Source organism: Seriola dumerili, unplaced genomic scaffold (assembly GCF_002260705.1).
Source record: "Seriola dumerili isolate Sdu_G_001 unplaced genomic scaffold, Sdu_1.0 BDQW01000149.1, whole genome shotgun sequence".
Taxonomy (NCBI): domain Eukaryota; kingdom Metazoa; phylum Chordata; class Actinopteri; order Carangiformes; family Carangidae; genus Seriola; species Seriola dumerili.
Genome location: NW_019174404.1, coordinates 1,894,115 through 1,920,928, shown reverse-complemented (window position 1 = coordinate 1,920,928; position 26,814 = coordinate 1,894,115). Strand labels below are relative to the sequence as shown.

Below are 26,814 nucleotides of genomic sequence, written 5' to 3'. Positions count from 1 at the left end.
TCTGTGTCACTTGTGGTAGGGCTAAGCTCCAGCTTTCTCTGCTCATCAGCCTCTGAGGAACTGTGAGACCTTGTAAAGCGGGACTTCCGTCCTTTTCCAAAGGAAGGAAACTTTGGCCATGAAATGCGAGCATCTCCACGCCTTTTGGTTTTTCCTTGCTCCCTCATTTCTGGAGCGTAAAGGTCTTCCTCCTGTTGAGCAACAGAAATGTGAAATGTCAGTTTTAGCCAAAACATTCCCCATCACAAAGAGTCTGAGCAGACAACTTAAAAATAGTTACAGGGATAACGTCAGAGTCCATGGCTGGTTCAGTCTCTGTGATGTCTGGTTTGCGTTTCAGGCAGAGCTTCACTTTGTAAGCCTGAGCGTGCTCCATAATCTGAATGGCATCTTCATATGACACGTTGTCAAAATACACAGTGGCGCTCAGAACTTGATCACCTGCGTAAATAAGAAAAGAATATTTCAGAAGCACTTAGATGACGAGGCTTTCTGTCTACAAAACTGTTTGTATGAGTGATGAAGTGGCATTATTTGGTAAAAATTAAAATAACAACTACAGTATGATTAGTCATTAGACTTTCTTAAATGATGGTAATGACACTTGTATGGAAAGACAAAAGTGTTAGTACTTAGTTTAGTTGTACTTTCAAACTGGAGATTTTTTTAAGATCTCAAATTGGAAAATATACAACATAATACAATACAGGACGTACAAGAACCTTAGATTTTCCAATGGATCCAGTTGCCCACATTTCTCACTCTGATCAGTCATTTTTAATTCTCATTTTATTTGATAAAAATGTCAGTTTCTCATTTCCAACTGCTAGCTTACCCTGTTTCAGTTTCAGACTTTTTGAAGCAGGTGATTCTGGTACCACTTCCTTAATGAAGATCCCCTCTTTCCCCCCTCCGCCATAAATGAGACCCTCTGCACATCCATCTTTGGCTGTTTTCACTATCACCCCAGACTCAGGGCTGTGAACTTCCTGTCAACACATCAAAATAGAAAGGATAATCAGTTTACCTTGAGCTGTGCCACTCTCTGCTGCAGCACAGCCTAGAGGGATTCATAGATACAGTACAGAGAGGAGAAGGTGGGAACGTCTCACCTTCAGTTTACTCATCTTTGGAGTTGAACGCTTTTCAAACATGGACCCAAGCCCAGACTTTTTAGTTTTCTTTCCACTCCCACTTTTGTGTTGTGGGTCATGCTCTGCTTCACACTAAAAGGAAAACAGAAACAAAGATTAATGTTGCAATCAGAGCTTCAGCTGTATTTAAACAGAAAAGGCAACAGACGTATTTCATCACTTCCAACAGGCTTTGGAAGTATTTACACTGAGAGGGAAGAATAACACGCTGTATATACTATACATATTCATACATGGGAGTAGCCGAGTCTGGGTCCTTATTGCAAAAAGTAACACTAAACAAATCAGAGATCCAATCTTACACCACACTCTGCTTATTGGACACAGCGACAGAAAGCCAGATAAGTTTACATGGACAAATTGTTGATAAATTATACCCTCAAAAAACCAATTTGTGCACACACTGTGTTTATTTAAATTCCCATTTAGTTCTTCTTCTTTGCTCATGCAATGTCGTGCTTTTAATGCACTTAATTTCCCCTTCTGTTCTCTGTCTTCGAGGCCAGCAACATACATTTGTCAAACTATATCCACATATCACAGTCCAAGATCAAAATAAATTTGTATTAAATCCAAGCTGTCCATAATGCAAGTGTTGAGGGGAAAAGAAAAAATGGACGTATGGTTATAATTTAGTAACTCTTAATTAGGACATGTGCAGCTCTGTGTGACCATAAATACAAAATACACAAGCTTGCTTCTCTTGGTCACAAGCTTATATCTCTAATTTTATTTATCCACAGAGCAAAACAATGTTTTGTTTACAAGTGTTTAAGTAACCAGGCTATAGTCTGCTTTCTGAAGTAACAGGATTTCTTAAATGTCATGTCAAAAAGAAATTGAGCTTCCCCAGCTGAGGTGAGAAATCAACAGAGACAAACCTGATTCCTCCTGTTTATATTTTAACTCTATATCCAGGTCATGCAAGTGCATTTAAAAAGGTTCTCCGATTTATGGTCTTAGCCTGGTTTCTCCCAGTAACCTGGTTTGTTGTGTTTGTTTAACACAGTGGTACGTTCAGTGCTCTGTACCTCTTTGTCACTGTCAGTGTATTTTTCAGGATACTCCTCGACGGGGGATGATCCTTGAGGGCGTGGTCTCTCTCCCTCTGTGAACTGAGATGGCTCGTCACATATCTACAAGGACATGAGGTCAGTCGAGACAAAAACAGTTACATGGTCTGTTCCCAAAAGAGTTGTTGTTATCACTTCAGAGATATAATGACGTTTGAGTGACCTTCAGTCAGACATTTTTTCATTTGCCTAAACACCATCTCATCTTCTTTTAGCCACTTGAAATCCAAAAAACAATATTTAAACTTGAGCATGAACAACAAAGGTTTGGAGAAAACTGGATCACAAGTAGTGTGATCACACCTTGCTATGCCAAATACAGCACTGTGTGGCATTTAATAAATGTCACATTAGTGGTGCGTTACCAGGGATGGCGATGCTGGCCAGTGTGTCAGTCCAACACCACAGTGAAATAACTAAAAAATAATTATATGTATTGTCATAAAGTTTGTTACAGACATTAATAGTCCCCAGAGGATGAATCCTAATGACTTTGCTGATAGCCTGAACTTTCATTTCAGTGTATTAAATGTTAGCATTTTTCAATCTCTATCACAGTACATTAGCATATAATAGTATGACATGAATAAGTCTAGCAAATGATAATTTGATATTAATTGATCTCTGGGGGTATCCCGTTCATGTAGCAGCAAAGGTTTTTTAAAAACAACAAGCATACAAACAGATTATAAAAACAGTGCATGTTATAAAATAAATAAATGTGAACTTTAAGATGCTATAAAAGTCAACACATGCAGACAGGTAAGACTAATTATTTTTGATTGAAGTAATTATTGCTGGCATTTTTATCACATTGTTTTTCTGTTAAGTGAAGCCAATGCAGAAACATTTTCCCTACTCATAGTGACTGATGAAGACTTTAAACTGAAACATACGAAATAAAACATTCAAACATTCAACAGTGAATTCACTCACTGAATCGTCCTCAGTACCGGGCTCTGGTCCCCTCAGCCTTCGACCAGCTCCTGTTCACAAAAACGGAAAACAGACAAAACCTAAATACCAAAATAACATCTGATTTGATAGCCGTAAATGATAGAGCCTCATTCCTCCACACTCTGCACACACAAGTGAATAACTTAATCTCAAAACTATGTTGCATGGTAATACTTGACTAAATGGAAAAATTGCATTAGGTAATTTTAGCAGCGGCAGTCACAGAACTGCTGAGCAAAGCCTGCTCACTGCAAATACAGCTGCATGGTGTAGGTTTTCAAAAAGACATCAGGCAAATAATCACACTTATGTGTTTGCAAACACTTCTTAAAATGCATTCAACAAGATTAGATATGTAATCACTTTATTATATTTTATTAGAATGAAAATTATACTCTGTGGGGTTATCTCAAACAGACTGATGTTAAGCACTGGTGTTTATCTGCATCTATATTGTCTGAGCAGTAAGCTGAGACTTCCACCTTGCCTGACTCCTGACAGTTGTTTTGAGAGAGAGACACTGGAGCCGGCGATGAGACTATTTAGAGTTCTTCCTGGCAATAATTCCCTCAGGGACCCGCCGCCTCCTTCGTCTTTTAAGTGCTCCACTGTATCGACCCACAGATTAGACTCTGCAGCCGCTCGGCTCAGACCCTTAAGGCTGCCGAAAAGGGAAAGTCTGACTCCAAGTGAATCTGGTTAGTCAGATTAGTATTATTACCCGCTCTTATGCCTGACCTCTATTTGATTTGATTCCATTTCAAACTACCCCTTTATTCAGGCCATTTCAATGTGAGATCAACTATCAAGATGCCCATTTAGAGATGTTAGTAGTTAAAAAATAAGAAATTAGAAGTTGATAGATTGGTTTAAAATAAAACTTGAAAGTTGTGGAGAAATAATGTTGCACGATCATGAACTCTCAACATCTGCACATTTTCTGTGGGTTAACCCTAATTGGCAAATAAATTAGTGTTATCAAGAAGCCACTGATCAACAGATGCTATGTTGTCACTGCAAATTAGGCTATTACTGAAGAAAAGGTGGTCACACTCAACATTGAGATTCAAATTATTTCCACTGCAGATAAAATGTTCTGAGCTGCTGATTAATCTTTTTCTATCGTGAGATACTGTAGCTGATAAGTTGTAGGACTAAAACTGTGGTCTTTGTAAACAAAGCACGAAACTCGTCATCACATCATCCCCCAAGGATGCTAGATGAGAAGATTTGTTGAATTCTTTCACAGTGACAAAAAATAAAAATAAAAACAATAAATAAAACTCAAAATACTGTTGCAGTGGAATTAAAACCATGGGTATCCAGGTGAATCCTTGTGTCCATAATGGGTAGCCAATCAATATGTGATTGGTGGAAGGGCTTTACTTAGGAAAATATGTCTGAAAACATGTTTGGATGTAATAAGCGTTTTACTGCTCAAGTAATCTGATAGCTGTTTAAAGATGTTGTAATGTTCTTTTGCTGCTGTTAAAATCAATGACTCTATCGAAATAGCTACAGCAAGTAGAAAACTTAAGTGAAATGATGCAAAACTTCTTTAATTATTTAAATCAATTAAAGTTCAGGGTTAAGACTTCCTCCTTGAAAATTTAAATTATGTAACAATCCTGCAATAATATACACTTGCATTTCTACTGTAGCACCATATAGTTTCTTAACTAACCACCACACTGATACTCCACCTACTGCCTTACAGTAATGTGTGTCATGTGAAGAGTCTGTGTAAGTGCATTAGAAGACAGTTAAGGCAAGAGACTGATGCTATAAAACCTCCTACTGTATCAGGGTGTGTCACTGCCGCAGGATTGATCATTCAAGATCAGATGACATTATAGCTCTATAAAAAAAAATACATAAAACACAACCTGCACTGTCATCATAGACTCACATTCCTCTGACGCTGTGATTATAGATAATAATAATAATAGTAATATCAGGGAACATTTATCTGTGAAAGAGGATTTACACCATGTACTCCCAGTGGGTGAACACACCACAGTCTAGACATGTTGTGAAACATAATAATGAAGTCTTTAAAGCTGCCTTCAACATTAACTCAAGTGTTTATCCTCACCATCCTTGACTTTCAGACCAGGTTTGACTAACAAAAAAGTTTGAAGTTTAGAGCCCAGTCCGTGGAATCAAACATCTCACCTACCTGCTACTGCTGTTGTTTGGAAATAAACTCTTGAAAATAAACCGAGGTGTCAAAAACACGTTATCCAAACTGCCCTTAAACATTCCTGGTGTGAGTGTGACTTCCAAAGTGGCTAAAGTGATTTGTTCAGCCTCAGATGGACAAAGGAGGCGGGACACTTTTCAGTTGCAGTCATACCTTTCCTGAAGTTGTGTCACTCCCAAACTGAATTAGGTGTTTTCTAAAAGGTTCTCGTAGTGACTTAACTCTTTCCATGACATGTTACTTAAGATAACCTTGCATTTCATTACAATTTCCTCGTGAATTAATACCACTATAAATTCATTCATTATATTATATATTTCTTACTTTTCATACATTAAACACCTTCTTAATTTTAATTGCTTATTACACTCTGCCAAGGAGGTTATGTTTTCACCTGTGTCTGTTTATTTGTCAGCAGAATTATGCAAAGAGTACTGGGCCAATTTTCACCACACTAGGTGGAGGGATGTTTCATGGGCCCGGCAAGAACCCATTAGGTTTTGGGGCAGATTGCTTACTGAATTAGATTTTTTCTCCCTGAAGTCTGGTGAATGTTGTTTGACACTGGCCTTAGCAGAGGTCTGTGCTCTCTGAGTGCCCTTCTAAGTTTCTAATGTAATGAAAATTTGAACTGCTTTAATCTCAAAATGCCCTAATGCACAGTTTAAGGTCATAATACCAGGCTGTGACATCATCTAAAAAAGTATGAAATGCAAACAGATCAAAGTCTCCTGTGCAGAAAGAGAAGGATGGGTGCTGTATGTTTCAGTCAAAGATGGAGAAGAACAGGACGGAGTCTGACACTGACACAGTGCAGTGGAAAGGAAACATGATGAGGTCCTCCAGAGATATTGACATTCAATCTGACAACTGGTCCAACTTATTCTAAGTTTTCCAACAAGTTTCAAAAGAATTCTTTCTTGTTTTACACAGCCTGTTTTGAAAGTGGGATTATATCTGCATTTGTCTATTCAATGGTAAATTACTTGTTTAAAATATGATACTGTCATTCTTAGAAATTATTATTTTCAGTAATTATACACTTTTGAGGCTTTAGGGCAAGTGGTACATTCAATATTGTGTTTTAGTTGCGGAGTAAAGTGGAGCTACTAATGGCCCAGTGTATCAACAGGAAGTTAAGCTGAACAGAATTAGGTGGATTCATTAAATTAGAGCGAAGGGTTCCTCAAGGCTAAAAACTGTCATGTGCCATGTCTCAAGTACACAGCCGCAGCAGCTGTAGTAGTCCATCATAAAGTCAGTGTGTGCAGTCAGCTTTATGGAGGGTTCAGGCCCTGGTAGACATGATTGGATGATGCATTTCTTATGTTATTTACCACCTCGTTCAGGCGGATGTCCAGTATTCCTGCCCCAACTACAGACAACACACATACAGTACCTCCTTTCTCAAATATTTGTCATGAGGGCGTTGCAGAGGCCTTGATAACAACTCTCACTGCTGACTAAAACTGTTAAAAATAAAATCACTTATAGATCTATTTACTCATTTGACTTATCATAGATTAGATATCGTATATTTGAATTGAAAAGCTGCTGCCTAATGCTCTAATTTGACTTTGACAGAAATATTCTGCAGATATATAAGTAGGAGCTGTAGATGCTGAAGTCTTTGGTGGTGCAGATCCTGCATGATTCATATTTGGGTGCAGCAGCAGCTCTGGATCTGGGTGTGGCTCATCCCTCAGTGGTTCGGCTAATATGACAAGGAATGGGGCTTATAACCTACGGTGACTGTCTGCTTTAAACAGCACTGATGTGGACACCATAAACTCTTCCGTGCTAACACAATGCCATGACAGTGAAGCTCTCTCATTCTCGTTTGTGTCACCACTGACTCAAATCAAAAAGATGCAATCCTAGAAGTATAATTCAGTGTGTAGATTTACTTTTGATTGGAAATCCTAACTGTATTGTGTTAGTTGCCTGTCCTCAGCTCATCTCTTACGTAACCGCCTTCTGCTCCAGTTTGTATTTCCTGTTGAAAAGCACCTACAAGCCCCCACCCCCCTTCTTCACTAAACTAATATAAAGTAACACAGCTCATTATTTGTGCTCTTGGATTTGGATTCTGCTCATTTTTTTGTGCCACCGAGAGACACAAGCTCCTTTCACTGGAGGGCAGTTTGTTTGTTTGCATCCAAATTATAATAAGATTTGAGAGAAGGAAAATAATTAGATTTTCTGCATGGATTATATGAACATGAGACCGTAAAAGCGCATGCTTTCAATCTATTAATCTGTTGTGAATTTACAGCAAGTTTCATCACAGCTCTGGAATTCGTAGCTTAATCTGCCTGTATTCCCACGACATGCAATTACACCAAAAACACAGAGACACAATATTATATCAGGTCAGAGGCCCACACCTGAGTTGAACTGTGCTTTCAAGCACTTGTTTGTTTTGTGTCGTATGCCTACAGCACAGAGTGACTCAGATTTAAATGTGGTCATTTAGTTGATAGAAGGACCTGACAGATTTTGGTCTTCAGTTAAAAGGAAGTTATTTAAGTGATTACTGCCAAAGTTGTTTACTAATATTAATGTATTTACAGTCGTGTAAATGGTTTTTCTTTTCTTTCATTTAATTCTGATTTGTGAGAACTGATGGCAAATAATTCAAAATTCTCCTAGTCTGCATTTAGTCTGGGTTCAAGTGTTGTCTAATGGTCTAAAAGATATTCAGGGAGGTCTCTCACTAATATGAGGACACAAAATTGGAGCAATTTAGTTTAAAATGTTGGTGATAGTATTGAGTTCCTAGATCTCCTACGGCTCAAACCGATCTCAAACTTCTCAATAAAAAAAAAAAGTATAAAGGATATAAAGAACAAATGCTCAGATTGACTCTCTTCACTAAAAGTGGTCTGCAGTGAGTGATAGCAGCCACACATATAAACTATTCAAGTGGTTTAAATATTGATTTAAGATCAGGATTTGTCCGACTGAGGCTGATGGTTTGTAATGGATCAGGATTGTCTGTGTTGGGGCTCCACTGCCGAGCAGCTCAGCTCCTCTGTCTGTCTCACTCCAGTAAACTAAGCTTTCCATCTCTCTCTCTCTCATTTCTTATCGTTCTCTCTTTCTCTGACCTTGAGCGTCACCTGAAGCCTCTCAGAGAAACAAAAACCTCTCCACATCTTCAGGTTTAATTAGAAGTAGCACCAGAGATAAATGAGAAGGGGCAACAGAGAAACACAGCCAGCATTATTTTTAAATGAATAATTTACCACACAGCAGGTATCTGCCTCCTTTTATAGCACAGTATATCAACATCAGCCAACACAATAATATGTCATTAATATGATATATAATAACAATAATGACAATAACATTATGACATCCACTAAGAACAAACACAATATTATGTTTTAGGTACTTGAACTCAGCAGTTAAGTGAGGCACATTGTAAATCCCAGTTAAAGTTTATATCACTTTCTTCTGACCCTAAACTTTATATTGTCTGCCTGTCATGTTGCTGATATTAACATGCAACAAAACCTGCCCTATTAAAACCCAAAGAAATCTTAAAGAATCAATGATTTTTATCTACCTAGGCTCTGAAATCTAAAAGCAAACACGCAGATAAATTACACATAAACGTGTACATGAAATCTATAAGAGCTATTTCCAACAGAATATTTTAAAACCAGTGTTGACTGTAAAGGCAACTTGCATGATAATATAATCATACATTTTTACAGATTTCAAAAACTTTCATCATAACGAATAGTATCACATCTATTTTTTTCCAGCATAATTTAAAGATTACTAGAAATTTGCTTCAACATTAATAATCAATTTCACACAAACTGTGTAACTATGTTCTGTGCCCACATACGTGATCAGATGTATAAGTAAACATGTTTAAATTATGCAAGCATATCCTCAACATCCATTTGATGTGACACTAAAGATTTGTGCCAACTAATTTCCATCTGACTCCCTGCTTTTGTAATCATTAAAGATTCTTAATGGGATGTATCAAACCAGTAAGAGATGTTTTAGAGCTTCCAACATCCTAAACTTTAAGAAACTGTCGGTTACTGCAGTAAAGCTGACACAGATGCTAGCTCTTCCTCTTCCACATAAAGCCTGCAGCTGTAAAGCAGACCTGTGGGTTTTTGGCTAAATTTGGGGATAGTTTTTTTCCCCCACATTTCACCAGCCGGTTTCATCTTTACCCCGAGGAAGTTACTCTCTGCTACTATTTTTGCAATCCCGATTTCTGCTTCACTGAACTGCCACAGTAACTGAGTCTGTTTGCCTTTCAGCATCTGCTTCAAACGCACAGCAGGAGGAACAGAGGAGAAGTGCACAGCTGCCTGACATCCCCGATGATGACATCCTCAAACACTCCCCTGCACTCTGCAGACACACCCAGCACTCACTGCAGGTCAGCAACACAGCTCAGCATCAGCACCATCCGCCTTAAACTCGCTCACAGTCTCTGTTCCTCACAAACGCACATACACTCACAAATGGGTTCTCTCCCACTGCTCTACTGAACCCTGCTGCTGAATCAGTGAATTGCTCTGGGGAAAGCAGCACAGAAATACAGAGTCATAGAGAGAGGAAAAACAGAGCAGAGAGAGGAAAGAAAGCGATGCCCACCCGTCCCTGAGGAGGCGGCGTGCCAGTTGGGGAAGGCCAGGTGAAAACAGTCGCACATGATGGCGGCGGCGGTGGCAACAGAGACGAGGTCCTGGGCCAAGCAGGCAGGGGAGACGGAGGGAGGGACAGTAGAGGTGGTGGTGGCAGCGTAGGGTTCGGCAGGTGCTGCTGCTGCTGCTTCCCCCTGCCTCGTCCTGGATCAGCCGGTGTGTGCAGGTCAGCCAGTCACAGTGCAGCCGGGGATGAGTTGCAGAAATAACCAGAGAAGAGAGTGAGAGCTCGCTGCTGCCTTCTCCGCGCTCAGAGCTGTCCACCGAGTGAAGGAAACTCCCTCGCCTGCCCCGTAAACATGGACCTCCAGTGCAGCACACTAACTTAATTATGGGAGGAGCTGCCCCCCCCCTCTTCAGCACACACAGTCATATCCCTCAGTTCTCCTTCTACTCCTCCTCTTCCTCTTCTTCCTCCCTCCTCTGTTCAGTCTCATTGATCAGCCTAATCGGACAAAGGACAATCACGATGTCAGCTTCTGGCTCCAGCGGTGACTGGAGCGGGTGGGGGGGGGGGGGGGGGGAAACAGGTGTATTGACATGGAGCCATAACTTAATTTGACGCTGTGTACACTTAGTTTAGAACCCCTCATTGTGGACAAGGAGGCAAACTGATGAAGATTTCAGCTGATTTCAGTTGAGAGGGAAATCAAAATACAACACAGCCTGTCCTCGTGTCCTGTGAGGCTGCAGCCTGACAGTCAGGGAATATGACGACTACCTGCTTTTTTCTTGTTCTATATTAAAGTAAACTGAATATTTTTGGGTTTTAAACTGTTGATTGGACATTTGAAGCCATTGTCGTTGACTGGGAAACTGATCGGCATTATGTGTACTCCTTTAGAAACCAATAGATTGAGGGAAAAAAAACAGACAGATAGATTGATAATGAAAATAATCATTAGTTCCATTGAAGCTACCAGACTGATTTTTCTAATGATAACCCCAAGTACAGCAAGTCATGTTTCATTCTGTGGGAATACTCACTTTAGTCACACTTAGTGTCACGGATACAGTCAGCATGTAGCTCATTAACTTACAGTATGAGGCGTCCTGTTTGCACTGTGACCACATGTAAAAGCACCAATAGAAACAGTGAGTTTGTCTGTGTTCACACAGCAAAGAATCGAGGTAGTGGTTGAAAAACTGTGCGCTATGAATTATTGATGCTAATGTGGGAACTCAGAAAGAACAGACCTGGGCCACAAAAAACATTTGCTTGTTTCAGCCTCTCCAGTTTGAGGGTTTCCAGTTTTTCTCTGTTTTATATTATTGTAAATAGAATATTTTGTGGTTTTGGACAGAACAAGACTTTTAAAAAAAACACCATCTTGGGCTCTTGGAAAAGGTGATGGGCATTTTTCATTCATTCTATTAACAAAACAACTAACTGAGAAAATAATCTGCAGATTAATCGATAATGAAAATAATAATTAGTTGCAAACCTGCTGATTTGTTTCGATCGCTGAGATGTTTTCATCTGTTATCCGCAGGTGGAAAAACAATCTTCAGATGAATTGATGATGAAAATAATCATTAGTTTCAGCCCTATCCATAGGTGGAAGAAATATATACGAAACACCAAAAAGAAGTGAGAAACACGGTGTAATGGCAGCAGTAGTTTTTTATAAGTTACATTTATTTAAGGTGGATTCTTGTGGCTGTTTGTGCACATCTCCTCTGTCAGCATCATGTTTTAGGAGAAAATCTATGTGGGCGTTTTACCTGCCTGTCGGCCAATATCCCACGGATCTGAGCAAATCGTTGTTTGCCCCCCCCCCCCCTCTTGCGTTTGATGGTGAGTGCTAAGTGATATTTGGACCCGAGAGTGAAGCTAGCAGTGCATTAGCCATGTTGGACCGGGCACACAGATCAATACCACAGAATTGCAAGGCAGCACTATGGTGACAGGAAGCACAGGTATCAGGTGGCCTGTATTGTCCAGACCTGTCTCAGATGTGTTTGTGTTTTTTCCTGCACTTTGCACAATGTTTGCATTTTATACGTGTGTACAAAATAACTAAAAGACAACAACAAAGTAAATCTAAAAACACAAGTGCAGCAGTTTTACTAAATTATACTTGCATTGTTTAATATCCAGGATGGGTGTGTCGTCCGCAGCAGGGCAAAAATAATATTATCAGGTATCAGGACAAATATTTTTAGGCACATTCTCAAACTCTGCTCGGCTGGCGTCTGGTTCCTGCCCAGTTGTGCGGCAAATCAATCTGATAAAAAAAATTAAGACTCATTTAATTTTGAGGAAATAATTATTTATTTTACCCCATTAAACATCACAATCAAACCTCAGTTAAACTAATTTAATGATAAAGTTTCTGCTCCAGCTTCCCTTTTCTGCTTTTGTGATTTTTTAAATGTTTTTTTCTCTGAATCTGCATTCGAGTCAGGGCAAATCCAGACAGATGAGATAATCTCTTTACATCTTTTCTCTTTTTTTCATCTTCTTCTTGGCTATGAGCAACCAAAGTGACACAGCATTTAGTCTTGGCTCAAGTTCAAAAAAACATTTCCAAACCTAAATCAATTTCTGTCCGCAGAGAGGGAGAAAAAAACACTCACCACAGGCTGAACAGCTGTGTTCCTCTTTGCCACTTGTGCCAAACACCATATATATGCTTGCTGTTCATTTTCTGATCATATGTGTATGAAATTAGATTTTTGAAGCATTTATCAGTAAGCATGTTACATGAGAATGCGAGACGGCAAAATGATATGAGTCAGAACAACGTGGACATCAGTACCAAAGAGTCAGGACAGACTGATTTTGCTGTTTTGTGGTTTGTTGTTTGTCCGTCTCAGGCAGTGACCTTCACAACAAGTAAGAGGGCGTTCACATTTGAAGAATGTTTAATGCCTGTCTGCTGCAGGGTTTGTTTCATTTCAAAAATCAATAATAAATATTATTATTGCTATATATAAAATATAAAAAGATAAATAATCACATAATGCAATGTCCTTGATATGCATAAAAAAGAAGAAACTGTTTTGCATCTCATTATGAAACATGATAAACTTGGATGATAACCTTTGCAGCAGAAATCATGTAGCTTATAACAGGTTTTTGAAAACTGCACCAACTGATTTTTGGCCACTTTGGTCCAGTGGAACTCGCTGTTGTTGTTTATTTACACACCGCCTGTCACGTTGAAAAGTGCATGATGTTTTTAATAGAATAAAGTAAAAAAAAAAAAGTAAATAAGCTAAATTAACATTTGCATTTAGCATGCAAAATTCACTTTCTCTATTAGATGTGCAGCTAACATGAAAACATCATCAGCTTTTATTATTTTGGTTGCAACAGTTTAGGTGTTTTTTAGTTTCGATGCGGCGCTGATGGATTCGATTCAGTTAACTTGCTGTAAAAATGTCTGGAAAGGTGAGCGACTTGGTGAGAAGGATGAGTGCACTTGAGTTCCCAGAGAAATCAGACCTGAAGAGCGTTCCACACAACGCAGTGTGAAAAGCAAACCTGGTGATTCCAGAGAAGAGACAGCATCACATGTCACCTCATAATACGTACAGATACAAGGACACACACAAAACATGCATTCAGACACATACCACAGGCTTCGTACTGTGTAGTCTCAGGCCGATCTCTATGCTTGAGGTTTCTGTAGGAATGTGCGTGGATAAGACTGTAAGGGATCTATACGCCCCGCCAGAGTCACACTGGTTTTAATTCAGCGGAGGGGGGAAGACATACAGGTTCACTAAGGTTGACTTCAGGGCACTCACAAACAAACAATCACAAGTGCAAATACAGAAGCTGATTAACCCGATAAAGTTCTCTGATCTTTCGTTTTTAACCATGCTGGCACTGAGAGTCTAGAGATGACTATTTAGGTCTGTTCATTGGACGGTTAGACGGTCAGCCGGTCGGCCCACCAGTTTGATCCAAACTGAAATATCTCAACAACTAGTGCGTGGATTGCCTGACTTTTTCTCTAGCACACCCTGCCCCATGTGGTGCAGATAGATGTGATAACTTTAGTTGTCCCCTGACTGATCCGCATCATCAAGTCAAACCTTTTAATTAGTCTAATACTTTGTTTTACGACAAAAAAAAATGATATTCCAATTAATCAGCCCCAGCTCTACTTTTGTGTTTACTGCTAATAAGCAAATGTTAAACTAAGATGGTGAAAATTACACCTGCTAAACAAATAAACATGTTAATACAGTGATAGTCAGCATTGACTCTTGCCCTAAAACTAGCATTAGCATTTAGCCTAAAGCACTGCTGTGCCAAACTACAGTCTCACAGAGCTGCTAATGCAGATATAAACTGGTTTTAACTTTAAATGACACAACTAAGTGTAGCACAAAAAAAACCCCAAAAACTTCTCAAATGTTTAGATTCTTTGCTGATGATGACACTGTGTCTTACTACGTTGCATCTGTTCTGAAAAGTGTGAATTTCAGAGGGTGAGTGCTGGTGGACACTGTGCACTCACCAATTCTTCATCTGCAAATCAAGAACTGGAGCTATTAGTGCAGTTTTCAGTCACAGCTCTGTGTTCACTGATTAATAAGGCTTTGATTTGATTTGAATTACATCGTCCATATCTTAGACCCCGATGCTACCAGGACGCCCTGTGATTACATTATTTAAACTGTCTGCGGTGTTGTCATTATTCTCTAACTAATAGTGGGAAAATAGTCACATCCAATCAATACCACCCTCAAAACAAGATTTTTGAAGTGTCTTTATTTAGTCGTTAACATGTTAACACGCTTTAAATAAATGGACTTTAGTATGAGGCATAAAGTGATATCAAAGGACGGTTAATCTTAGCAACTGGGTTTATTGGAATGTGTTTGAAAAGCACAATCAGTTCTACCAGCATGAAATACCAATGTTCTCATTTTTTTATGGTAGTTATACCCATGTATCATTAATTTGAGATATGTTGATTGTGGCCATGTTATGTTCTCTGGTTTCATGTTTTCGTCTCAGCTGTGTTGAAATGCCTGTAGTGGTGAGTTGTGTAAGAGGGATGAATATCTCAGCTCTGGTGATTTTGATCGTCTCGCTCTCCACTCAGCAGTGTTGGAAATGGATTATGTCTTTATGCATGCAGCATGATTTCATTCTCCATGGACATGAACAGTTACCAAAGGTGGACAGAGGAGACATGTTTAAAATGGTGCAGAGACATGCTCTGACTTTACATAATCTGAGCTGCAGTTATTAATAAAATAGATTTATCTCTCACTCTGTAAATGTTCATCATGTGGTTCTGTTTATGTTGTTGCTCACAGGAAGTTAAATGTGATCAGTTTGTGGGTAATATAAGGACAACCATAATATATGCATGTGGAGATACGGATATAATAGGGAAATAATTTATCGTGAGAGGCTTTATGTTGTTACACTGAGTTTACTATAGTGTTCTGACTCTGTTTTCCCTCATGTTTCGTTCAGCTTAAGCAACTTTTTCCAAGTTACAGAGATGGACCGGAGGCTGGAAAGCTGCTGGTTCAAATCCCTGCACATACAGCTGAAGTTACATCTTCAGTTTCTAAGCTCTGTCAGCAGCTGTGCATCAAGTGTTGTTGATCAAAGCAGCATGAAGACGGGTAGATAAAACACCTAGAAATGTCTTTATGGCTGAGGTTTGTGCACCATCTTACCAAATTGGATTTGTTGTTTCAACAGTGAGAAACAGTCATTACATGGGTTTCAACAGGCTGTTTGGTATTTAGAGGATAAGACCTGCAAGCTTCATTTATTTCAAAACCTGGTGATGAGTGATGAGTGGGATATTAAACTGCACCTAAACATGTTATGTGCTTGTTCCACACTGAATCACTCCCTGAACTTCAACTGACCGTCAGTTACCATTTTTATCTACAAGTGCTGTTTTTTAAAACTGAGCTGTACTCGGAGCAAATGAACAAACCGAACAGTGACTGAGGCCTTTTACCATTATTTACCTGTTAACAGTTCAATAAATTACAAACTGCCCTTTATCATCAACAAACACTCACATACTTGGCCTCACAGTTTGACTACTGCCTGTATCACTACCACCCATATATTCATCTTTATTTTCGGGCATTTTTCTGATTCTGATCAACAAAATTCTAAATAATTAAATGTCACCGATCAATAAAAGATAAAAAAAAAAGTATGACAGTAAGGAAGAGTATAGATTGTACGAATGAAACTTATGAAAACAAACAAGGTATCAAAGATAAAAATTAATATAAAGACAAGTTCCCAGAATTTTTAATAGTTTTGTAGTATAATATCACTATGCATCGCAGTCTTACTTTCTATCGTACTTTTCCGTGTGTGTGTGTGTGTGTGTGTGTGTGTGTGTGTGTGTGTGTGTGTGTGTGTGTGTGTGTGTGTGAGTATGTGTATATCTGTTGACCACTGTATTAAGCTGCTATATTCAGTTGCCCTCACAGGGGTAAATAAAGTAGAATTAAATTGGATTGAATTGAAATTAAAAGGCTTGACTGAAAAGCCTATAACTAATATCTATAATCAATTCAATCACAGCATACAAGTCAAAAATCTGACCCTCTGTCATGTGATGACCACATGATGGACCTCCATGCGTGTTAGTGAAATCAGGTCTGCCATATGCATGTGTCTCATCTACATGCGACCAGTGGTAGACATGACTAATAGTTTCTACTCTGCCTTTAATTACCCACATTTATAATTCATTTGGGAGAAAATTAGATTGAACCGTGCAGGCAGCACGGCCACGTGGTACAGTGTCACTGTTGTTCGAGGACTCTCGGGTGGACAAGTCTTTTTTTCTTTTTCCTTTTTCTGCTTTTATAAACTAAATGATTCAGTGATTAATCACATATTTGATAGATTAATTCATGAAAACTAGAGACACACAAACTTACACAATTTCACTGCATAGCTTTAAAATGCACAGAGTCAGATTCAGTGAGAGACAAACTTCAGTCATCGTGATCTGGAATCACAGACTTTCCAAGAACACCTCAACACAAATCCGAATTGATTAATCACATATTTGATAGATTAATCCACTAGAGATCATCTTGCGATTTGATCACACCAGCTGTGATACCTGTCGTCATGTTGATGTTCCAATCCAGTGGTTATTACCATATTATTTCATGAGTAGTCAACACTCATGAATTGGACTATCCCCACTCTTTGACATAATACAACCCTTACGCTAACCCTACGCTGAAGTTAATTCTAACCCTAAAACCCTCAAACAGCCATTTGAAGTTGCGTCAGAAAACCTTCTTGTCTTACATTTGCTGTGAGGACACTGGATGACATAATGCATTCCCTGGTCCTTTACCTTTACCTGAACTATCACAAACAAATGCCCAACCCCACCCTTTACTTTTACCTTAACCTAAACCTAATACTAGCCCTAAAACCAAGTCTTAACCCCCAAAATTTCAGGGTTTCAAACCACAATTTGTCCTCACAACAATAGAAAGACAATTCAAGGTTCACAGTAGTTTAAACTGTAGTTTACATGGTTTAAGTGACTCACCTTTCTGCTTAATGTCAGTATTTTCTAATCAGTTGTGGGAAAAGTATCCAGATCTTTTACTTTAGTAAAAAATAACAATAACTTCATTACAAGAAAAAGTCCTACATTTTAATTTTTATTGTATAAGCACATAAGTATTAGCAGCAAAATGGACTTAAAATATCATAATTAAAAATACTTATGATGCAAAATTACCTGTTTCAGTTTGATATTAAATGATCGGATTATTATTATTACAGATGCATTATTGTGGCTCTACTATCAGCGTTTTATGTTGTAGCAGGTGAAAGTAAGGACTTTTTATACTGTTGGGTTGTTTATCATCTATATATGCATTATATATATATATTTTTAAAACCCATCATGTAGTTTGTTATGTAAATCTTCGTCTGCAAAGTAATCAGTAACTGAAACAAAGTGAAGTCAAATGTAAATTCCCTCTGAAATGTAGTGATGTATAAAGTCGCACTAAATAGAGACACAAGTACCTCAAATTAATGTACTTAGTTATTTTCCATCACTGGCACAAATACTTCTTTGGCACATTTTTCAGGGTGTTGTTGAAAATAGAATTACTATGGTCGTTCCATATTTTTCATCATGTTGTCAAAAAATGTTTGTGTTGCCAAAACAGTAATTTCTAAAACAAAATGTGATTACTTCCACAATTTTTCATACTTAGTTTCAAAAATGCCCAGAGTGAGAGTCAGTGGGAGATGAAGTTGTTTGGAAATGACCTGTTCTCAAACTTCCCCTACTTCCTCCTTTCAATTAGTGAGTCCACATGGTCCGGGGTCACAGCCTCTCCAAGAACGCCTTGCTACACATCACTACCGCTTGTGCTCTGTCTGTCCTACTGTCTGCTCGCGAAAAACAACATACCAGCAGTTAATTTGTGTCCCTGTGAAGAATGAATGATGCCAGTTCAAATCCATTCCTACATGAACGCGGGTGTTCAGGTCACATCTCAGACCTGCACTTGAATCTCCACGGTGTCTGGAGGACCTTGTGAATCACTTACAGATAATCAGACAGAAAGGAATTCGTTTCTCGGGGTCGTGTATCTTGCCAGACACATTTCAACATCTGTCTTCTTCAGGAGAGAAGTCACAGCTGAGGCATTGCTCAGAGAGTCACAAGATTTCAGTCATTTTTACGCCTCCAAGCCGACGACAGCCGTGGCCGGATACATTATCTTTTCGGGTTGTCCGTCCGTCTGTCCCATTCTCGTGAACGCCTCATCTCAGTAACACCTTGAGGGAATTTCATTACATCTGGCACCAACATTCACTGCGACTCAACTCGAGGATGAACTGACTAGAATTTGATGCTCAAAGGTCAAAGGTCAAGGTCACTGTGATCCTATCCTAACCCAATCAGTGTATAACTGTACACTGAGCTTACTTTACCTTTCTTTTTACACACTGCTGTTTATGGCACGGCTGTTTTTTGGAGTTCACTTGTAAAGGACAGGTTGAAGGATAGGTAGCCAGGTGCCCATGTGTACACTGAAACTGTTCCTGCTGTAATCATTCCTCCTGTTCATACTGGATATTAAGAGATCCTAAAGCACTTTTAGTGAAAGTGATTGGGGACAAAATCAGGCCCCAGTGTATTCAGAAGCTTATCTGAAGTTATTATGAGGTTTCAGTCGTCTGAGTCGAAGTCAGTCTTTTTGAGCTGCTGTAACTTTGGAAGATATCCACTTGATCCGTCTAACTCAGGCTGCTGAGGCCTCACACAAGCTTGTGGATTTTGTCCCCCACAGTGTGAACAACTTGTTTCCATATTCACATGGTCACCTGACTGTTGGTTTAAGACAGACTTGAAAAAACGTGGACCTATCCTTTAAGCTTTGAGTCCCTTGAGCAGAGAGGAGACCATGCCCAACATCAGAGCTGATTTGAGCTGTTAAAAGTCTCAAACGCAGCCCCACTCTTCACCTTACACACCATTTACACTGATTAAACATGTGTTTCTTAATGTTGGTTTTACAGGATCTATCTACCCGTCCATCCAGTCGGTCCATCCCATTGTTTTGCAACTGCAGAGGATGTTTGTACTGTCAGTGTGGTGTGTGTGTGTGTGTGTGTGTGTGCTGAGTCAGCCTGGTAGACAGAGGCTTTCCGAGCCAAAGCCCGGCATCACTGCACCGCAGCAGCCTGATGTCTGCCTGCAGAGAAACATTAAACCCAGAACGACACAGCGCAGCACTCCACAGGCAGACATTAATACTGTCACCACACCTTCAGTGTAGATAGATAGATAGGTAGATAGATAGGTAGGTAGGTAGGTAGGTAGGTAGGTAGGTAGGTAGGTAGGTAGGTGTGGTTATACAGTCAGACATGCTCTCTTCACATGTTTAAATGGCAGCAGTAGCAGTGGTAGTGTGCAGTAGTTCACGTGTTGCTCCTCCTCATGCGAGGCCACTCCCTGAATTCCAGCCCCAGATCCCTCTAACCAACAACAGCTACTGTAGCTCTGCTTCTGTCTCACTCTCCAGAGGGAAGTCAGACCCACAAAGATGCACTGAGAGGGATGAAATGTAGGAAAAACAAGGAGATTTCTATGTATATTACATCAGTTGCGTTTCTTTTCCTATCAATGTTTATCTGTACAGCTCCTTTTAAATAAAGTGATATGTAAACAAATAAATAAATAGTAAAAGGCACCACAAAGGCTTCATGGAGCCACATTTAATTAGATTTCATCCAAAGCAGCCATATGGGAAGCTTTTTGTTTTTGTTGTTAAAGTAGAATTGACAGTGGGAGGTAAAAACACTTAATACAGACAAGTATACAAGTCCAAGTTTGAGTAAGTGGTATTTTATTTGATTATTTCTATTGCAGCGTTTCTCTGACTGCATTGATCTGACCGCACAAGTTACTGCTCACTCTCAAGATTAGGATTTTTTTAATGTTAATGCGAAATTGCTAAATATTTTAAAACTACCAAACAGTACACAATGCACCCTCTAAATACTACTTGCATGTTGATACATCAATAGTTTTGTTTTCTGTTGTGGTATTTGCAAGTTTTGTGTCAAGGTTTTATTGCCCTGTAGAAGTGCAGATGTGTCTGCAGCAGAGGTGATGGTGAAACATGAGATTAGGCCTCTCGCTCAGTACTCAGTACATGACTGGGATGGTTTCCATGGAACCCTTTACCCCACTGTAAGAGCCTCAGTCACTTATTTTACCATAAAGCGCAGAGGCTGGTTTTATGCACCTGCATCTGACACCAGCTGTTAGTGACAAAGCTGCAGAAACACCAGACAGCAGCATCAACAAACGCCACTAAACATACTCTCTGAATTTGCACCGTCATGCTCACCATCAGCACACATCTGCTTGTCCATCAAATGGCCACCAGGGGGCAGTCTCGGCTTTCATTTGACTCAGGCTCGCAAGGAAAAAAAAGAATGACTCCACTTTGATGCCCTGAGCTGAGACTCCCAGGCTGTGGGCGTTCTGTAACGAACTCTAAGGTTCAAATGCTGTAGGTTACGCGTGTTTAAGATTCATATCGGAGTTAAGATTTTAAAAGGAGGAGCAGGATTTTGCTAAAACTGAGAGGAATGTTTCGCCTAGGAAGCAAAGCTCAGGGCGAAAAAGTCCAGCCAGTAGCAGAAAAACAGAGCCCTACCATAAACCACATGCAGTCAGTCATGTATTGACCAATACCTCATTATGTATGCATGGCTGGCATGTAGTAAGGCACGTTCTTCTGGGAGGTTGGTAGAAGTGACTGTGTAATTATCAGCTTCATTATCAGTGTTTGTAATCTGGATGTAGTGTATGAATCTTTGTCAACATCACCCAACAGTCCTGAGTGATGTTGCGTAATGAGGCAGTTTGTCAAAGAGTAAAGACTCACACAATGAAGATAGGGTATTTTTTTACTTTATTATTGAATAAAATCTATAAAATATTCCACAAAAAATACATTACATTATCAATTATCATCTTATTACCCAGCAAACTCATCCTTCAGTTACATTTATATATAATCAGCATCAACAACATACGGCTTGTGCTTTATAGACCCTGCTGACACTCTTTTGTACAATTATAAATAACACTGCAGCTTTCTGTTTATTGTAGTCAGTCCTGTCTGATAGATTATATAAGTGAAAAAAAAAAAAACAACAGAGAAGTGGTTTATTTCACAGGCTGAAATCCAACTGATTCACACTGGATGTCTGTGCAGAGCCATTAGGAGCAAAAACAAGTTGTTGTTGAAGCAGCAGTGCGCTCCTCGTACATCTCATGTGATTGGTCCATGGTCTGAGTCTGGGCAAAACAAGCTGTAAACCCCTCCTACTGAACGAGTGACGCAAGCTGCTTCATCCCACCCCTCCTCCTCCTCCTCCTCCTCCTCCTCCTCCACGTCCTCCTCCTCTTATTTTTCCCTCCTGGCCCTGGCTGCCACCTCCTCCCTCAGCTAGTTCACTGTCAGCCTGTCAGGATACATTAAGCTCATATGCCAGTGGTGTTCAGTGAGCGCGGAAAAAAGGCCAAGAAAAGAGGGAAGAAACGATGACGGTTCTGTGCTTTACATAAAGCCCCAATCTTAAGGTTTTTTATCAATGAAGCACGAGCTCAGACGGCCACAAACACCTCAACACGAGCGAAAATTAGGTTCAGTAGTAAGGCACGTTGTCGACATGAGACCAGAGATGGAGATGAGGACGGATTACTTTGGTCTGACAGGGTAGCGTTGGATTTTCAGCCGAGATCAAACAATGAAATAAACTCCACTAGATTGTTTCTATCAGTAACAGATAGTCTATGGCTCACGGTGTGAAACAGGAGTGTCCAGGTTAACTGACAACAAACAGACATCAGGAGGTAGAACAGGAGTAAACCACAGATAGTGAAGGTCAAGCATTCGATTCATCGCAACCTTCCTCTCACTGCATCTCTTCTATTGGACAGGACATTGGAGTTTCAGGTAGAAACACATATAAAACTTTAAAAAAATAACAAAAAAACATTGCAATAAAACTTCACACCATCAAGGCCATAAAAATACATAGGCTTCCATTGTCATTTACAATTCTGAGACATGGCAAAGTTGTCCTGATTGTTGACTTGAGGCAATCAGCTCCTCAGTCAGAACCAGACTGGGATTACATTACTATTTAAAATACATGTTTTATGCTGCGTTCATGTCACGTTAGATTTACTGTAAAATACAAGCTGCCAAGGAGGAATAACTTGAGTGTGTTTCTTGTACAGGCTCTGATACTTTGTCCCATTTGGTGTCACAAATGGCGCACGGGGGTCAACGAAAGCAACGGACATGGCAGCCAGCACACTGACAGTCCATACAGAATCAAAATGATAAGTTACACTCACACCCAAACAATAGACTCTACATACAAAGCACAAGTAATATCTGCTGCAGTTTGTGGTTGATTTTTCATTCATAAATAAGAATAATAATAGATAAAGGCGTTCCAACAAGTTAAACATTTTACCTTTTCTCTACCCGACCGAGATGTCATCCCATTTTCACCCGCTTCTTGTGACACAACGTGAGCGTGGCATTCAAATCCCAGGGATTGGAAGCTTACTTCTTTGGCTAGTAAATCCCCCAAATTCAGTGGCCACATTCTCACTTTCACCAGCCAAATGCCCCCCCCCCCCCTCCGACTGCTGAACCAAGAGTTCAAGAGGCTGATGTCCGTTTCTAATTTAAAGATCCTACATGGTGCAATAAAAACACCATTCAGTCCCAGTGCTGAAGGAAACCCAGGCCTTTGCCCTCCTGGCTGGCTGAAGCACACCCTCTTAAGTAATTGAAGGGATTTCAATTAATAATCAACCCAGGTCTGATCTAACAGCCCGAGTGACGCACAGCCCACGGCAGCTCAGGTTCCTTCTTCCTGAGCTGTGGATTCACTCAGAGACCTGCTGCTTTTACTAAAAGTTGACAAAACAAGAGAGAAAAGTGGCATTAACACTCGAGATATTTAAGGCTCCACCTGCATTTACAGTCTTACTGAATGAAGGAAAATCCACCTTTGACACTCTTACACCGTTACAAGCCATCAGGTTGTGACACTTCCCCCACAAGTGTTGCAATACTCTTCGTGTAGTGACTTTGTACAAACATGTCTTATCCACCGTTACTACAGATTTTTCACAGGTGACTCAAGAGAAAACCTGTTTTTTAGATGAAAAGCTCAGAGTGTATTTTTGCTTGAAAGATGATGCAACTAATTAATCCATTATAAAAATTGTTGGTGATTAATATTCTGTCAATCAGCTAAACAATTAATCGTCTGATTGTTTCTGCTTGAGGTTATATTTTCTACCATTTAACTTCTCAGTGATTTGGGGAACTATCGTGTGTGTTTATGTCACCTACAGGATGTTTGGTCAGTGACAACCGCAAAACTGTTACAAAGTGGATTTTCCTAATACCGTGAGAGATTTTAAACTGGATTCTTCATCCAGTACAATAAATATTTTGTTTCTGATTTGAGGCATCAGCTCGTGTACATAACTTAATGCTGGATGGTTCCTTATGAATGAATTAGTGTTTTATTCTACCTAAAACCAGCTGAAGTTCAACAGATTTTCAACCAAAATGTCAGATTGAGCCTTAAAATATCCAAGGTTATGTTAAAGTTCTTCGACCCTAAAATCAGTCTTTGTTCAGAGTAGCTGCGATCAGATTCCAAATCCTTCGATTAACCAAGTGAAGTAAATGTTCATGAGTTCGTCTTGGCGATCAGGACTTTACCAGAATCTCCATGATGTGGTCCAGCTCATTCAGGTCCATTAGACACGACTGAAGACTCCCAGGTGAGCCGTGGCTGGGAGAGCGCATTTTCACGTCCTCATCCGCCCAGAGCGACACACTGACGGGCCACAAAGAGCCTGACGTCCACGCGGAGGGTAGATCGGAAGTCTCATACATTGATGTGTCAATGTCCTCAAAGATGTCGTCCAGGGCGAGGTCGCTGAGGTAGCCCATGGCGTTTACTGCATCACTAAAAGCACTGACCGTCGCAGCGGGCAGTGATTTCTGCTGGTCGGTGGAGCTGTTAGCCTCCTGAGAAGGGAATTCAGGGGACGGTGGTGGCGACAGAGACAGGTTGTCCTCTTCACCCTCTGCACACCCGGGGCATGTGACCGGCATGTCCTCCCTGAAGTCGTCCCTGAGAAGACAGGAGTCAGGGTGGACGCCGTTGAGGAGTACGTCCGGGCTGCAGGTTCCCGCTCCGTCGCTCCGCATGTCCTCCTGGATCTGCCTGAGCGTGTTGATGAGCAGCACGGAGCGACGAAGGCTGAGCTCCATCCCTGCCTGGTAGCTCTGGAGCTTCTCCAAGCAGAGGCCGAGCACCAACTGACGCTGCTGCAGGTGGCTCATCTCGGATTTGGATGGACCCACAAGGAGCCCATCCTCGTCCTCCGTGCCCTCCTCCCCATTCTGCTGCTTTTCCTCCGGCGCAGCAGCAGGGAGCACCTCGGCCTCCAGCTCCTCCAAGCAGCTCCACTTTCGCTTAACGCCACGACCCAACATCGACCTTGATCAATGGAAGAAGAGTTCACCAGTTATAATGTGATAAAGTACAAAATGTGGCTCCTTTCACTATTATCTGACATTTTATAGACGAGCTGACTAATCACTTAATTGGTGTAGAAAATAATCAGTAGATTAATCGATAATGAGAATAATTTTTCGTTGCAGCCCTAATATTAACTATGTATGACTTTGTTGTGACTAACTATGGGTGTGCAAAGATATTTAAAAGTATGTCTATTCTGTTTATGATGTGTATATGTGATTATCTTGATTTTAATATGGATCGTTGGAGAGTACCCTTGAGCTAAAAGAGATACAAATAAACACATTAACAAATAGAAAACTAAGAACACAAGACAATTTTGGCGCTTTACTTTAAAAATGATTTAAACAATTGATAATCAAAACGTCGCTGATAAATTTTGTATAGGTTGATTAATTGACTAATCATTTCAGTTCAGACATAAGCAGCTGTAATTAGAGAAGTCACTGGTAGAGACTTTTTATCTGCTAAATTGGAAACTAAATGAGAAGCCAACTTTGACAACAGTGGCAGAGACAGATGTGGGATCCCATCAGCCTGCACTGCCAATGTAGTAAACCCTGCATCCAGTTTATATAAGAGCACCAACCCTGCAAACATGACTACTTTTCCATTCACTTTCACTTCAATAGCTCCAAAAGAAAAAGTGGCACTGACATCAAAAATACAATTGCACACAAATATTGACTAAACTGCGCAAGTTTACAGAGTGGATGTGAGAGTTTTTTACATTTTAGACAAGTGAACATTTTAACTGTCATGACTCACTGTTCGACACCCCTGCTGACTGAAAGACTTTACTCATCCATGCAGACATTTGTTACCTACACATCACTGTCTCACAGATGTTCTTCTTATAAGAAATGGGTGCACACGAAACCCCATTTGATGAGAGTTTGACCCCCATCTGAGGAGATTAAAGCTGCTTGGTATTATTTAATATAGTATTTAAGTAAAATCTATGAGTAAAGAGCTTATCCGTACATTTTCTCTCCTGAAACTCGTGAAAATGAGAATAATTTCACTCTGTCTTACTTATATTGCCCAGGACCCCCAAGAACAACCCTAACCCCTTTGCGGTCCCCGGACTTCAGCAGGAAAAGACCCCTTTTAAACCAAGTTTAAGGGGGAAACTTGAGGAAATTTTAAGAGAATAATAAAATAAGGTTAGAAAACAACCTTACGTGCCCTTGGAAAGTGTCATGAGGTGTAGAAATCCTCGTGTTTTCGGCTGTTGTCGCTTCGACGCCGCGTTCTTCTGCTATCGAGCCCTGGAATATGAGGAATGTGCTGCCAGTCCATCCACAGCAGCGGGGGGAGCACTGGAGCTCAGGGCCGGCTATGATTGGTAGACTCACCCGGTGATCAAGCCTCCGCCTCCGCCACTCACGGGGCAGCGAATGTGCGGCCGTCTGTTCCGGCGGCGAGCTGCCGCTGCGTTCAGGTGAGGCTCGTAAAAATCATGAACAATTTCGAAGCACACGTGAGCGGCGAAAGTGGTCAGCGTGATGCGGAAAATGTGGGTTTTTATTGTAGCCAAGGCTGGATTACCAAAAACAACAAGTTTACTCCGCATCACGTGGGTCCACATTATTGGATTAATCGCAAAATTGTTAGAAATTAACACTGATGTACA

General features: G+C 40.2%; 1 protein-coding gene across 1 annotated transcript; it reads right to left on the bottom strand.

Annotated features, from left to right (window-relative positions):
* Positions 1–21,995: 21,995 nt before the first annotated feature.
* On the bottom strand, positions 21,996–26,472 carry LOC111225659 (cell division cycle-associated protein 4-like). Its single transcript, XM_022750664.1, has 2 exons — positions 26,363–26,472; positions 21,996–25,136 (listed from the first exon to the last, which is right to left on the bottom strand). The coding sequence occupies exons 1-2, from the start codon at positions 26,380–26,382 to the stop codon at positions 24,338–24,340; spliced, it is 819 nt and encodes a 272-aa protein (XP_022606385.1). The 5' UTR covers positions 26,383–26,472; the 3' UTR covers positions 21,996–24,337.
* Between the last annotated feature and the right edge of the window lie 342 nt (positions 26,473–26,814).

What these genes read in the sequence shown, in the direction of transcription:
- LOC111225659 (XM_022750664.1), bottom strand. Translation starts at nt 26,382, where the DNA reads ATGACACTTTCCAAGGGCAC. An exon ending in ATGACACTTTCCAAGGGCAC is followed by an intron (nt 25,137 to 26,362) that starts GTAAGGTTGTTT and finishes CCATTGATCAAG; the next exon opens with GTCGATGTTGGGTCGTGGCG.